The sequence below is a fragment of the Mobula hypostoma genome, chromosome 24 (assembly GCF_963921235.1).
Source record: "Mobula hypostoma chromosome 24, sMobHyp1.1, whole genome shotgun sequence".
Classification (NCBI taxonomy): domain Eukaryota; kingdom Metazoa; phylum Chordata; class Chondrichthyes; order Myliobatiformes; family Myliobatidae; genus Mobula; species Mobula hypostoma.
The window spans coordinates 36,344,500-36,356,763 of NC_086120.1; the positions used below are offsets into that span (position 1 = coordinate 36,344,500).

Sequence of the window (12,264 nt, forward strand, 5' to 3'; positions counted from 1 at the left end):
AACCCTCTCAATTACCATTTGCTTTACAAACTGGTTGAAATCAATGTAGCTGATTGCATCAAGTACCCACAATCACCACCATCAATGACCTAAAGGTTCTGGCTCGTGGTCTCTAATTTCCAGATGTACATATCCCCTTTTAAAAACTGCCGAATCAACAGCTGTGATTGTAGCTCAAGGGAACTGGGAAGAGGAGATGTCTTTGTCTCATTTGAGCTGATCTCCTGGTAAATGCAAGCTTTGACGGTGTTGACATGCAGTTAGGGTCTGAAGTAAAAATTGATGATGCATTGTGACAAATGACTGGCCTCGAGCCAAGGGATTCAGTTCTGAAGTGCAGGGAGTGAGGAAGAATCAACAGATTCATCATTTTAAAGGTTACAGCGATTCTGTGGGTCTGCAGGGGCAAAACCCAGAAATGACCAGCTCTTTCATTCTCTGTGCCTAAATATATGGGGGGGGGGAGCAGTTTGGGTTAAAAATTCCCAGACATTGGATTAAATTTCAATTGTTATTTATGCTACCATCTACTACCTACAGACTTGTTTTCAAGGACTCTTTACAATTCATGTGCTCGGTGTTATTTTTTCCCCACATTAGTTGTTTGTCAGTTTGTGTTTCTATAAGTTTTTTTGTAAAATTCTATGGTATATTTTTCCTGTAAATGCTTGCAAGAAAATGAACCTTAAGCTAGTATATGATACCATAATTGTACCTTGATAATAAATTTACTTTGAGCTCTGACATTACTGAATGTTTCTAAAATGTTTCCTCCTGATTCCTCCTCCCCCGTCCCTCCAGTTGGAATTGTGGCAGTAATATGAGTGAAGGTGGTTCTGGGTCTCGTGTCACTATTGTGGGATAGTGGAAGCGCATTTCCTCTCCCCCATCAGCAGTGTTGCAACCCTGTCTCATGATCTGCACTTAGCTACTAATTAAGGGCTTGCTATCTCGTCCAACCCAACTTTCCAGCACCCTTCGACACAACCACTTCCCCAGAATGGACTGTCTGTTGGGCATGGTGTTGTGAAAGAGCAATAACTTCCTCAAATTCAGCAATAAAGTGACTCATGCTGTTGTCGTCATTGTTCTTAACATAAGCTCCAAATCTTTGTAGTTTCTGTCCTATCCTCCTGCTTGAACTCGTAATGAGCTTCCTGCCTGATTTTTACCTCCTCATTACCAAGTATGCTTGACCTTCACTTCTGCAACTCTTTCTGCCTCCAATAGCTCCATCCCCTTTGTCCAGTCCTAAGTCAGCCATCCTTGTCTTCAAGTCTCATAAGATTCAGTAACCAACGAGCAAGATTATTTATCACATCCACAGTGAGACTTACGGTAAAATGTGAAGAACTGCCTTAAGAATTCTGGAGCTAGCTCTCTGAATTTTACTTTTCCATTTCAAAAGTCTGCCTGATACAGTTAACTCTATCCTCGCCATCTTCTGCATCCTCCTAGTCTGGTACTCCACACCTTTGTAACCATTTATCCATCTGCATCTTGAGGTATCTTGGCAGTTTTTTCAGGTTCAGATTTAGACTTGTGTACGTGGAAACTTAGTGAAACGTGTCATTTGCGTTAACAACCAACATATCCAAGGATGTTCTGATGGCAGCCCGCAAGTATTGCCACACACTCCGGTGCCTGTTGCTAATTTTAAATGTATAACACTTTGAAGATTTCTAAGATCATAGAAGGACTGCTTGATTCAGCTGCTTAATTATAAGATTAAGGGAGAATTTTTTTTGTCGGAAACTTATCTTCTGCTGTCCAATGTGCTGTCTTTCAAGTGTACTCGTCCATCTCATTGTTACACAGTAGTGAAATTAGTATTTCTGTAGAACCAGTAATGAATTGTGCTTTTGGGTTCCTCTTGGGGTCATACTGAAGATTTGGCATTGTTGTCTCGAGGCAGGGTTCATGCATCTTTGAGATCCCAGAGTCCCCCCCCTCCTTCCCTTTCTCCTATGGTCCACTCTCCTCTCCTATCAGATTCTTTCTTCTCCAGCCCTCTATATTTTCTACCCGTTGGCTTCACCTGTCACCTTCCTGCTAGCCCCCTTCCCCTACCCCCACCTTATTGTTCTGGCATCTTTCCCCTTTCCTTCTCAATCCTGACGAAGGGATTCGGCCCAAAACGTCATTTGTTTTATTCAGCTCCATAGATGCTGTCTGACCTGCTGAGTTCCTCCAGCATCTTGTGTGTGTTGCTTTGGATTTCCCGCATCTGCGGACGTTCTCGTGTTTAGCTTTGAGGGCATGCTGTTCCCACAATGGCCTCCATGAAGGACTTGTTCCCGCTCCAGTTTTGTAGGTTCTGATGAGGTTGCTGTGGAAACCACAAGCTCTTCCATTGACTTGAGTGATAGTTGACAAGGTAGGAGGGTAAATGGGTTGAGATGATCTGCTCTTTCTACAGCTTGCTTAGGGCCTCTGTATCGTTGATGTTGTTAATACCACCCCAAATGCTGCTGCTCCACTTGAAGCCATCATAGGCGAGAAACTCCCTCTCGTCACTGGGATTGTTGCTATCTTCAAGGATTCCTGGAACACATCCTTGAATATCTGTCCCTCATTCACTTGGTAATTGCTTCCAGTTACTGAGCTTGGAATGGTCTCTTCTTCCCATTCCACCTCCCCACCCCCCACCCCGAGTCTCAAAGCAGTATAGTTGCTCCAACGAACTTAGGTCTGGTAATGTTGGCCCTTGAAGAGGGCAATGACGGTGCTTTGCTTTTCCTTCCAGTGAATTTGCCGAGACAATGCAGGTTTTTTTTTTGCAGCAGTTTTCCAGTATCTTGAGATATCTTGTCAGTAATCCAGATCTCAGAAGCATACAAGGACTGGGTCAGTGCTGCCTGTTGGTACCAGCTTCATAGTATTAAGAGGCCAAGTTCCAACTGCAAATATAGACAATAGGTGCAGGAGTAGGCCTTTCGGCCCTTTAATCCAGTACCGCCATTCACTGATGGCTGATCATCCACAATCAGTACCCTGTTCCTGCCTTCTCCCCATATCCCTTGACTCCACTGTCTTTAAGAGCTCTATCTAACTCTTTCTTGAAAGAATCCAGAGAATTGGCCTCCACTGCCTTCTGAGGCAGAGCATTCCACAGATCCACAACTCTCTGTGTGAAGAAGTTTTTCTTCAACTCCGTTCTAAATGGTCTATCCCTTATTCTTAAACTGTGGCCTCTGGTTCTGGACTCCCCCAACATTGGGAACATGTTTCCTGCCTCTAGTGTGTCCAGTCCCTTAATAATCTTATATGTTTCATACTGCCCTTTTTTTAAATTTAGAGATACAGCACAGCAACAGGCCCATCTGGCCCAGTGAGTTCTCACCATCCAAGTGACCAATTAACCCACTAACTCATACCTCTTTGGAATGTGGGAGGAAACCAGAGCACCTGGAAGAAACCTGCATGGTCACAGGAAGAATGTACGAACTCTTCACAGAGGGTGGTAGATTTAAACCTGGTTCACTGGCTATGTAATATAAGGACTGGGTCATGCCGCCCTAAATTAGAAGAGCAATTTCTCAGTTCCTTTTAAAATGAAAAGATTTGTCTTTTATGTAGCATTTTTATTATAGTCGTAAGTACCTCAATGAGATACTTTTGAAATATAATTATTGTATTATAGAAGATCCAGCAGCCACTTTCTACACAGCAAGCTCCCACAAACTACAGCCAAATCATTTATTTATAATGCTGGTGGAGGGAGAAATTGGCCATACTGTATAGATGGCAGTGCTGTTGCTATCAGGTGGTGAGGTGTAAGATGCTTTTTCCCTCTGCTAGCCTGTAAGTCGCCCTTGGGAAAAGTGTAGCACCTGTTTAGCCCCCCCAGTCAGGGTCGTGTGAAGCCATGGGACCCCTAATGCATTGGATGGTCATCTGAGCAGCTTGTGTGTGTCACAAGCCCTGTTAATGCAACCACTGATGCCAGGCACACAACCTCTGAAGAATATTGATAATGGCTGGGGTCACCCATGTTGTCCAGACACTGCCCAGAAGAAGCAGTGGAAGTGGAAAGGCACGACACATAATGAATGAGCTGTTACTATCTAACAACTCATGCCCTGATTTCTTCAGGCGCTGCCAAGGGGAAATTGGCTACTCGAAAATGCTTCTGCTGTTGCTCAGTACTGCCTGTGTTTGAACAATCCTGTTAGGCAAACTTGTCACAGGTTCCTGTGCTTGTCATAGGTTTGTGTAACGATTAAGATGTTTTCTTTTTAAATTGCAGTCTCAAGCTGGAATGTGAGAAACTGGCCAGTGAAAAGACAGAAATGCAACGGCATTACGTCATGGTATGTACACAAGTATGTATGCCAATAACATCCATTATGGTTTCCAAAATACAGTGGGGTGGGGGAGTCTGGTCAATGTAACTGTTGCTCATCTTGCTGTTCTTCTTTTAAGAGGAGCATCCCACTGTTGTCTGGCCATGAAATCTGGCCATCCTAGAAAATGCATTTAGCATGGGTCATATAGAGTTTACGTGGCCACCTTCAGCCACTCCATTTGCTAAGGGGCATTAAGTTACCTGCCTGAAGCAGATAGTATTATCCATTGCTTAAAAACTGGAAGAAAAAACTACAATAATTTTTTTTCTCCCATTTGAAATGTTTATTGAGTTAAATCTAGTTGACTAAACAATTACATAGTTCACTTAACTAGATAAATATACTGAGCCCTCGGTATATTTTATCCATGTCATCCTGAACTCAAAGGTGGGAAGACTTCTGGCATGCAATGAACTAATTGACTTGTCAAAGTGGTCAGAATGTGGAACCCTGCTGAATCTAAAGAGGGCTTAATGTTGATAGATTGAAGCCAGTTGAAGAACCGAGAAGGAATTTTCCCTTTTGGGTGGTCGTATCATTGGTAAGGCTGGCATTCAATGCCGACTTGAAGATGGTGCTGATCTGATTGCTTTAACTTTAACAAGCCTCCTCGTAAAGTGTTGAGGCTCAAGTCCCTGGAAGGTGACCTGATGAAGGGACGGACTGTGAAGTACTTCTAAATTGGATTACTGTACCATTGGCGAGGCACTTCCAGCTGATGCATAGTCTTGCATCTTTTGTCCTTGTTCTTGCCCGTAGCCAATAGACATCATTCAGTATGTTGAGTAAGATGAAGAAGTTTGGGTAGAGAGTGAGTACCAGTGTAGGTAATCTGCTCCTGATGGGACAAATGACTGTTTTAGTAAAAGTCATCCTAGCCCCATAACTTCACTGCCAGAATCTCTCAGACCAGATTTCTTAACAGCTTCAGAAATGATCTTCCTTCCATCCTAAGTTCAGAATTAGGAATGTTCGCTGGGCTTTCTACTTGGAGCACTGCAACAAATGCCTATGCCCGTGCTTGCAACAGACGTGGGCAACATTGAGTTGCGTCAATTAACATTTGAACCTCAGGTGACAGGCAGTGACCAAAGCCATTTACTAATCAAGAACCTAGCAGCCTCTGCTTTAAATATGCCAATGACTTGCCTTACACAGCCATCAGTAGCGAAGAATTCCACAAATTCACCATCTGTCTGAATAAATTCTTCCTTAGAGCATCGCTGAACATCTCTAGTCTAAAAGGACGTCCTTGTAGTCTGAGGCTGTGCCCTCTGGTTCTGGATGCTCTCTGTCTCTCTCTGTGCCTCTAATATCTTGTCCACTTTATCTGGGCCTTTCAATATTTGGTAGGTTTCCCCTCCCCCTTCATTCTTCTAAAGTCTGGTAAGAATAAGACCAGAACCATCAAACAGTCCTCATATGTTAACCCTTTCATTCTCGTATGTTAACCCTTTTATTCCCAGGATCATCCTCATGAACCTCCTCTGGGCCCTCTCCAATGTTGTATATGGGGCCCAAAGCTATTCACAATACTCCAAACACAGTCTGACCAGCTGTGGGTGGAAAGTTCAAACTGGTCCTATGGCAACATCCAGAACAAAGCCTGTGACTTGGTTAGCCGCTCATTCACCAGGCTAAATGTGTGCTTGTGTCCACCATGGCTGCAGTGTACCTTGAGATGACTCGGACGACTTTGTGGGACCTTCCAACCTCAATGCTTTGACCACCACAAAAGACAAAGGCAAAGATGTATGGGAACATCACTCCTTGCATGCATTAAATCATGTGCCGTATTGATTTAGAAGCACATTGCTTTTTCCTTATCATTGCAGGATTTAAGTTTTGGAACTCCCTACCCAACCCCATTCTGTGAGTGCCACCACTGTCAGGAGGGTGGTGATTCCACACTAGCAACTTGGAATGGGCTATAAATACTTGTAATACCAGCAATTTCCAGATCTTGAAGGATGGAAAAGATTAAATGAAAGCATTAGTGTTATAATAGATCAAGGCAGTGGTCACTTCTTATTTTATACTTTGTTGTCGCCAAACAATTGATACTAGAACGTACAGTCATCACAGCGATATTTGATTCTGCGCTTTCCACTCCCTGGATTACAAATATTAAATATTAAAAATATTTAGAATAGTAAAAATTACTAAATATTAAAAATTTAAATTATAAATCGTAAATAGAAAATAGAAAAATGGAAAGTAAGGTGGTGCAAAAAAAAAACCGAGATGCAGGTCCGGATATTTGGAGGGTACGGCCCAGATCCGGGTCAGGATCCGTTCAGCAGTCATATCACAGTTGGAAAGAAGCTGTTCCCAAATCTGGCCGTACGAGTCTTCAAGCTCCTGAACCTTCTACCGGAGGGAAGAGGGATGAAAAGTGTGTTGGCTGGGTGGGTAGTGTCCTTGATTATCCTGGCAGCACTGCTCCAACAGCGTGCGGTGTAAAGTGAGACCAAGGACAGAAGATTGGTTTGTGCGATGTGCTGCGCTGTGTTCACGATCTTCTGCAGCTTCTTTCGGTCTTGGACAGGACAACTTCCATACCAGTTTGTGATGCACCCTAGAAGAATGCTTTCTACAGTGCATCTATAAAAATTAGTGAGGGTTTTAGGGGACAGGCCAAATTTCTTTAGTTTTCTCAGGAAGTAAAGGCGCTGGTGGGCCTTCTTGGCAGTGAACTCTGCTTGGTTGGACCAAGTCAGGTCATTGGTGAAGTGGTAATTTAGGAAGTGGCAAATTATCAAGAGTTGCTTGTCACTTCTGCTGTTAAGGGTCCTTGTCACCCAAAGATTGAGATCGAGTTAAAACGCTGATAGCCTGCCTTACTCCACAGCAGTATCTCATTTCAGCTGAGGTATTGGAAGATCTTTGGCACTGTTGAATTGGACCAGAACAAAGGGTCAATGACTTCAGGAGAGGAATGTTGAATATTGGCAAGAAAAAAAGTTGCATATGTTTTGGAGTGGATGGAAACGTCTTTGGGGAAATTTTTAGTTTTGTCAGAAATAGAGCTTTAGTTCAAGTTGTCTAATCTTTTCCTGTTCGTGATCCAAACTGTGTCACTGGGTGCCAGATGAGGCACTTCAAAAAGAAGGCAGCCAAAAATAACCCTTCATTCTGTAAAGTATCCTTTTAAATGTTTGGAGTCTAATGCCAGACAGTATGACACAGACAGCAGTGTTATCCCCTCAGAATGAATGAGACTCTTGTTTGGAGTGACTTTAGCTCAAAGTAATACATGGCGAGATGCACAATCAGCCACCAAATAGAAGCTTTCTGTTCCAGTGGGCAGTAGGGGGTTTGGGAGACTGGCTTAAGCAGGAACTTGCTCTTTGTTCTGAACTGGGTTTGTATTCTATAAAGCCATGGGACCTTGGCATGATGTTGGGAGACAGGATGAAGATGAGCATAAACACAGGAGATTCCGCAGATGCTGGCACTCTTGAGCAACACACTAAAATCGCAGCAGTTCGGGCAGTATCTATGGAGGGAAATGAACTTGTAGAGGCTGAGACCCTTCATCAGTCCTGTGGGCGGGAGTTGGGCAAATTTGGAGATCTGTGGTGGGCAGTTCAGTCAGGGAGATTTTTGATTCAGTTTTAAAGTGTTCATGGCTTTCTGCTGTCCCCCAGGTATCAGATCTTAGCATCACATCTCTTCGTGAGGCAAAGGCATTGCTGAGGAATTGGGCACAATTCACCTTGGAGCACTGTCCTTGCCTTCTGTCTGCAGGACGTGCCTTAATAATACAACAAAGAGTTCCAAAATTGTTAAGGTGGTTGAGGACCAGCAGGTAGAAGTGGGGGCATGCTTTATTCTGCATCTAACTCTTCATTACCTAACTGCAGATTCTGAGGTTGTCCTTGAGGGCTTAAAATGGAAACTGTTCATAATGCATGTCTGGACACAAGCACACACTGCAGAGCACAAGACAGCTCTCAGCCTTTTCTGTCTTCTAGCACAGACAGATGGCTTCAAAGTGACCAGACGTCTGATCCCCAGGTGTCTGACTCTAATGCCAGCATTACAGGAGAGTGTTGCGATCTATGTAGGTATATTGTGATTTTTCCGAAGCATGTTGCTGTGTCATCTGTGCATATGCCAAGGAATGAGGGAGGGGTGGGGCACATACTTTTTGTTTGTTTGCAAGTCATAGCAGCATAGAACTGGCCAATTCAGCCCAATGATCCTGCTCTGCCATTTCATCAAGGCTGTTTTATTTTTCCCTCTCGATACCTGCCTCCTGCCTTCTCCGTGGAACCGTTTATATATACCCTTAATAAATAATCAAAAACCTACCAACTACACTTTAAATTTACCAAATGACTCTGCCTCCACAGCCACCTGTGGCAATGAATTCCACAGATTCACCACCCTCTAGCTAAAGAAATTCCTCTTCATCTCTGTTCTAAAGAGATGTTATTCAATTCTGAGACTGTGCCTTCTAGTCCCAGACTCTCACACTAATGGAATGTATTATTTAAATACCCTTTTCAGATTAATTTTAAGGATACTTATTCCATATTCAGATTTTCACTTTGTGATTTGTGAATTCCAGAGGGGCAAATTCCTATTACCCAGATTGCCGAAAGCCATGGTTTGCATTTTCTTGAAGCCCAGCACTGATTACCATTATATCTTCCATTTCCCCCTACTACAGTCAGCTGACTCACCCACCTTCATGTTCAGTTCAGTTCATTTTTGGGAAGGACGGGATCTTTCCTTGTATCACCTGGACTCGATTCATCAATGAAAGTCCCCGTGGTAAAGATCAGCCTTAATTTTATTGAATGGTGGAGCAGAGAGAGGGGCGTAAAATGGCTGACTGATTTTTCTTGTATGATACCCTCATCTATACAGCAGATAGGGCAGAGCACATAAATGATTGGCTGGCGTGCCTACGTTTAGAGGTGCCAGGCTCTGGCTTGGAGGGAGACCTCTGTCTGCTGTACTTTCAGTGCAGATATTAGGCATCCATTGCTTCAAGAGCAAGGAATTTGTGGATTTAAAACATTGCTACAACATGAAGTCGAGCCATCAGGTCTGTGTCATCGATTTTTCTCCCCTTGAGACCTCTAATCATTCTCCTGTTCATTTGCCGTACTCTTTATAGTCCTGTTTCCCAAGCAACTGTCGATATTCCCTTTTTAAAAAGAATCCATTAAATAGTGGATTTTAAACATCCTCTGTGTACAGAATTTTTTATAACCTCTCCTTTAATTCTCTGGTGATTGAAAGGGCACAGACTTGACATTAGCATTGTGCTGACCAGTGGAAGCAATCCATCATTATTTGTCGTTACAGCCTTTGATGTTTCTGAAGACTTGTACCCACCTTTCTTGAGGGTAAATTTCCTCCCTTTCGAAGTGTACTTTTGTACCTGGAATCTCATCCCTCATCCGTTAACGTGTCACTGTTTTTTTCTATGGGCTTTGGCATCTTCCCTTTATAGAAGTGTGCCATGCTTTAACCGTGGCCTAATTTAAGTACTGTACATTACTTTTAATGCTTAGTATGTCTGCAGAAAGATTTGATTAACCTTTCAACTATCAAACCCATCTTCAATAATCTTCAAAACCAGACATCAATGTACTTCCTCTCTGCTTCATTAGAATCAAGCCATAATTCCCTTCCTCATTCTCCAAAGTATTTTCTTTCAGGTTTTCTGCATTGAACTGCAGCTTCCTCCTTTCCATCCAGTTATTTGTCTCTTTTATTGCCTTGCAGCACACCTGTTTTAATTTTTCAGTGCCCACTTGGTATCTTAGACACATTTAGAGCTCCCCCAGTTTTTTTAATCCAGCCATTTTGTTTTGAACAGCAAAACCCAATACAGGATATGGAATGTATAAGCTATATTATGGGTCTAGAAATCTAGCGGTGTGGACTGAAGCTCTGGGACCATAAGACAAAAAGTCTAAGACCGTTATATTGCATACGGGATGTTTAAATTGAATTTTACCTGATAATCTGGAATTTAAAAAAACTAGTGTTAGCATTTGTAATTATGATCCTGTTATAGTATAATTCTATAGATTCTAGTTATATTAGAATCCATAACAATAATAAGGATAGAATAACTATTAATAATTATTCTATAACTAATATAGAATAATTATTCTATAGATTTGTTGAGCATTCCCACATGAAAGTGAATCTCAGGGTTGTATATGGTGATATATATGTACTTTGCTCATAAAATTCACTTTGAACATTGAAAAAACTGTATCTGCACTTGAATTATTGGGTTGCCTACCATCCTTTTTAGGCCATAAGACAGAGGACCAGAATTAGGCCATCGGGTCTGCTCTGCATTTTGCTCATGGCTGGCTTGTTCATTATCCTCCTCAAACCCATTCTCCTGTCTTCTCCCTGTGATCTTTGACACCCTTACTAAGCAAGAATCTATCAAGCTCTGCTTTAAACATACCCAATGACTTGGCCACCACAACCATCCATGGCAATGAGTTCCACAGATTCTCCACCCTCTAGCTAAAGAAATTTCTCCTCATCTCTAGTCTGAAGTCACATGTTTGTATATTTGGAGGTTGTGCCCTTTATTCTGAGACCATGCCCATTTTAAGAATGAAAATCTGCTGTGCTGTCCTGCATGTTACTAGCAATGGGGTTGACATGCTGCATTTCATTCTAGTTAAAGAAACGTCCCAGTCATATCAAAATCCCCACAATACGCCATATTCACAATAATATGGCCTTGCCACTTGCACTACAATCATTCAACACACACAAAATGCTGGAGGAACTCAGCAGGTCAGGCAGCATCTGTGGACAAGAGTACAGTCGACGTTTCAGGCTGAGACCCTTCAGCAGGACTGAAGAAAAAAGGGTGAGGGGTAGAGTTAAAATCAATCAATCAAGTTTATTGTTGTTTAACTATATACATGTAAATTGTCAAACGAGATAATGTTTCTCTGAACCAGAGTGTAAAGCATGGTAGTACAGATAACACACAACTTGTGAAAGGAAGGATAAAATGTACAGATGAATTACACATAAATAAACAAAGTAAAGTGCATAAATTAAATATTATGTGCAGAACAGAGTAACCAGTGACACTTTGAATGTGATACGGCAGGGAGTTCAGAAGCCTAATGGCCTGAGGGAAGAAGTTGTTTCCCATCCTGACCGTTCTTGTGTTTATGCACCAGAGTCTCCTGCTTGGTGGTAGAAAGTCAAAAAGGATGCTGGATGGATGGGTGAGATCCTTAATAATACTAAGGGTGCTGTATATACAGCACTCCTGATAAATGCCCCCGATGGATGATAGGGAGACCCCAGCTGCTCTCACAGTCCTTTGTAGGGCCTTCCAGTCTGAAGTTCATCTGTTCCCATACCAGATAGAAATGCATCTTGTCAGGACACTGTCAGAGGTGCTCCTATAGGATGGGGGGGGGGAGGTTGGAGTGGTGGATTCTCACTTGCTTCAATCTCTTCAAGAAGAGGATCTTCTCAAGGGCAATAAATGCTGACCATTAGTAAAGTACAAAGACATTGATGTGGAAAATTGCTTGCCTACTCTTTCTGGGATTAGAAATGTATGGACATAATTCTTTTAACTCCATGAGGCATGATATTTGATTAGATACCTTGCAATGTGCATTTTTAACTGCATATAAACCCTTCCGTTCTGCCTTTATTCCCATATCAATCCTCTGTTAGTCAATAAATTTCATTAATGTTGATCAAATGCCATCAGGAAATGACTAACAATCATTAGCTTTCAAGTGCTAATAATTTTATTGTCTTATAAACTTTCCCCTGGCCAAGATTCTTTGCCAACCAAGGACAAATTAAGTGGTCATCCCTCCCATGGCTGCAAAACATTACTGCTGTTAAAATACCAGGCTCATTTGTCCATTGAGCACCATGGCAACAC

The 12,264-nt window shown here is 42.3% G+C and overlaps 1 protein-coding gene across 5 annotated transcripts in view; it reads left to right on the forward strand.

Annotated features, from left to right (window-relative positions):
• Positions 1-12,264, forward strand: part of LOC134337378 (transducin-like enhancer protein 4) — a 279,756-nt gene that overhangs the window by 26,141 nt on the left and 241,351 nt on the right. For 3 of the 5 annotated variants that reach the window (XM_063032339.1, XM_063032342.1, XM_063032340.1), the window contains exon 3: positions 4,250-4,325. In XM_063032339.1, coding sequence (XP_062888409.1) covers positions 4,250-4,325 — 76 coding nt within the window. The remainder of the gene's footprint in view (positions 1-4,249; positions 4,326-12,264) is intronic. The other 2 variants (XM_063032343.1, XM_063032341.1) reach the window with 1 other exon arrangement.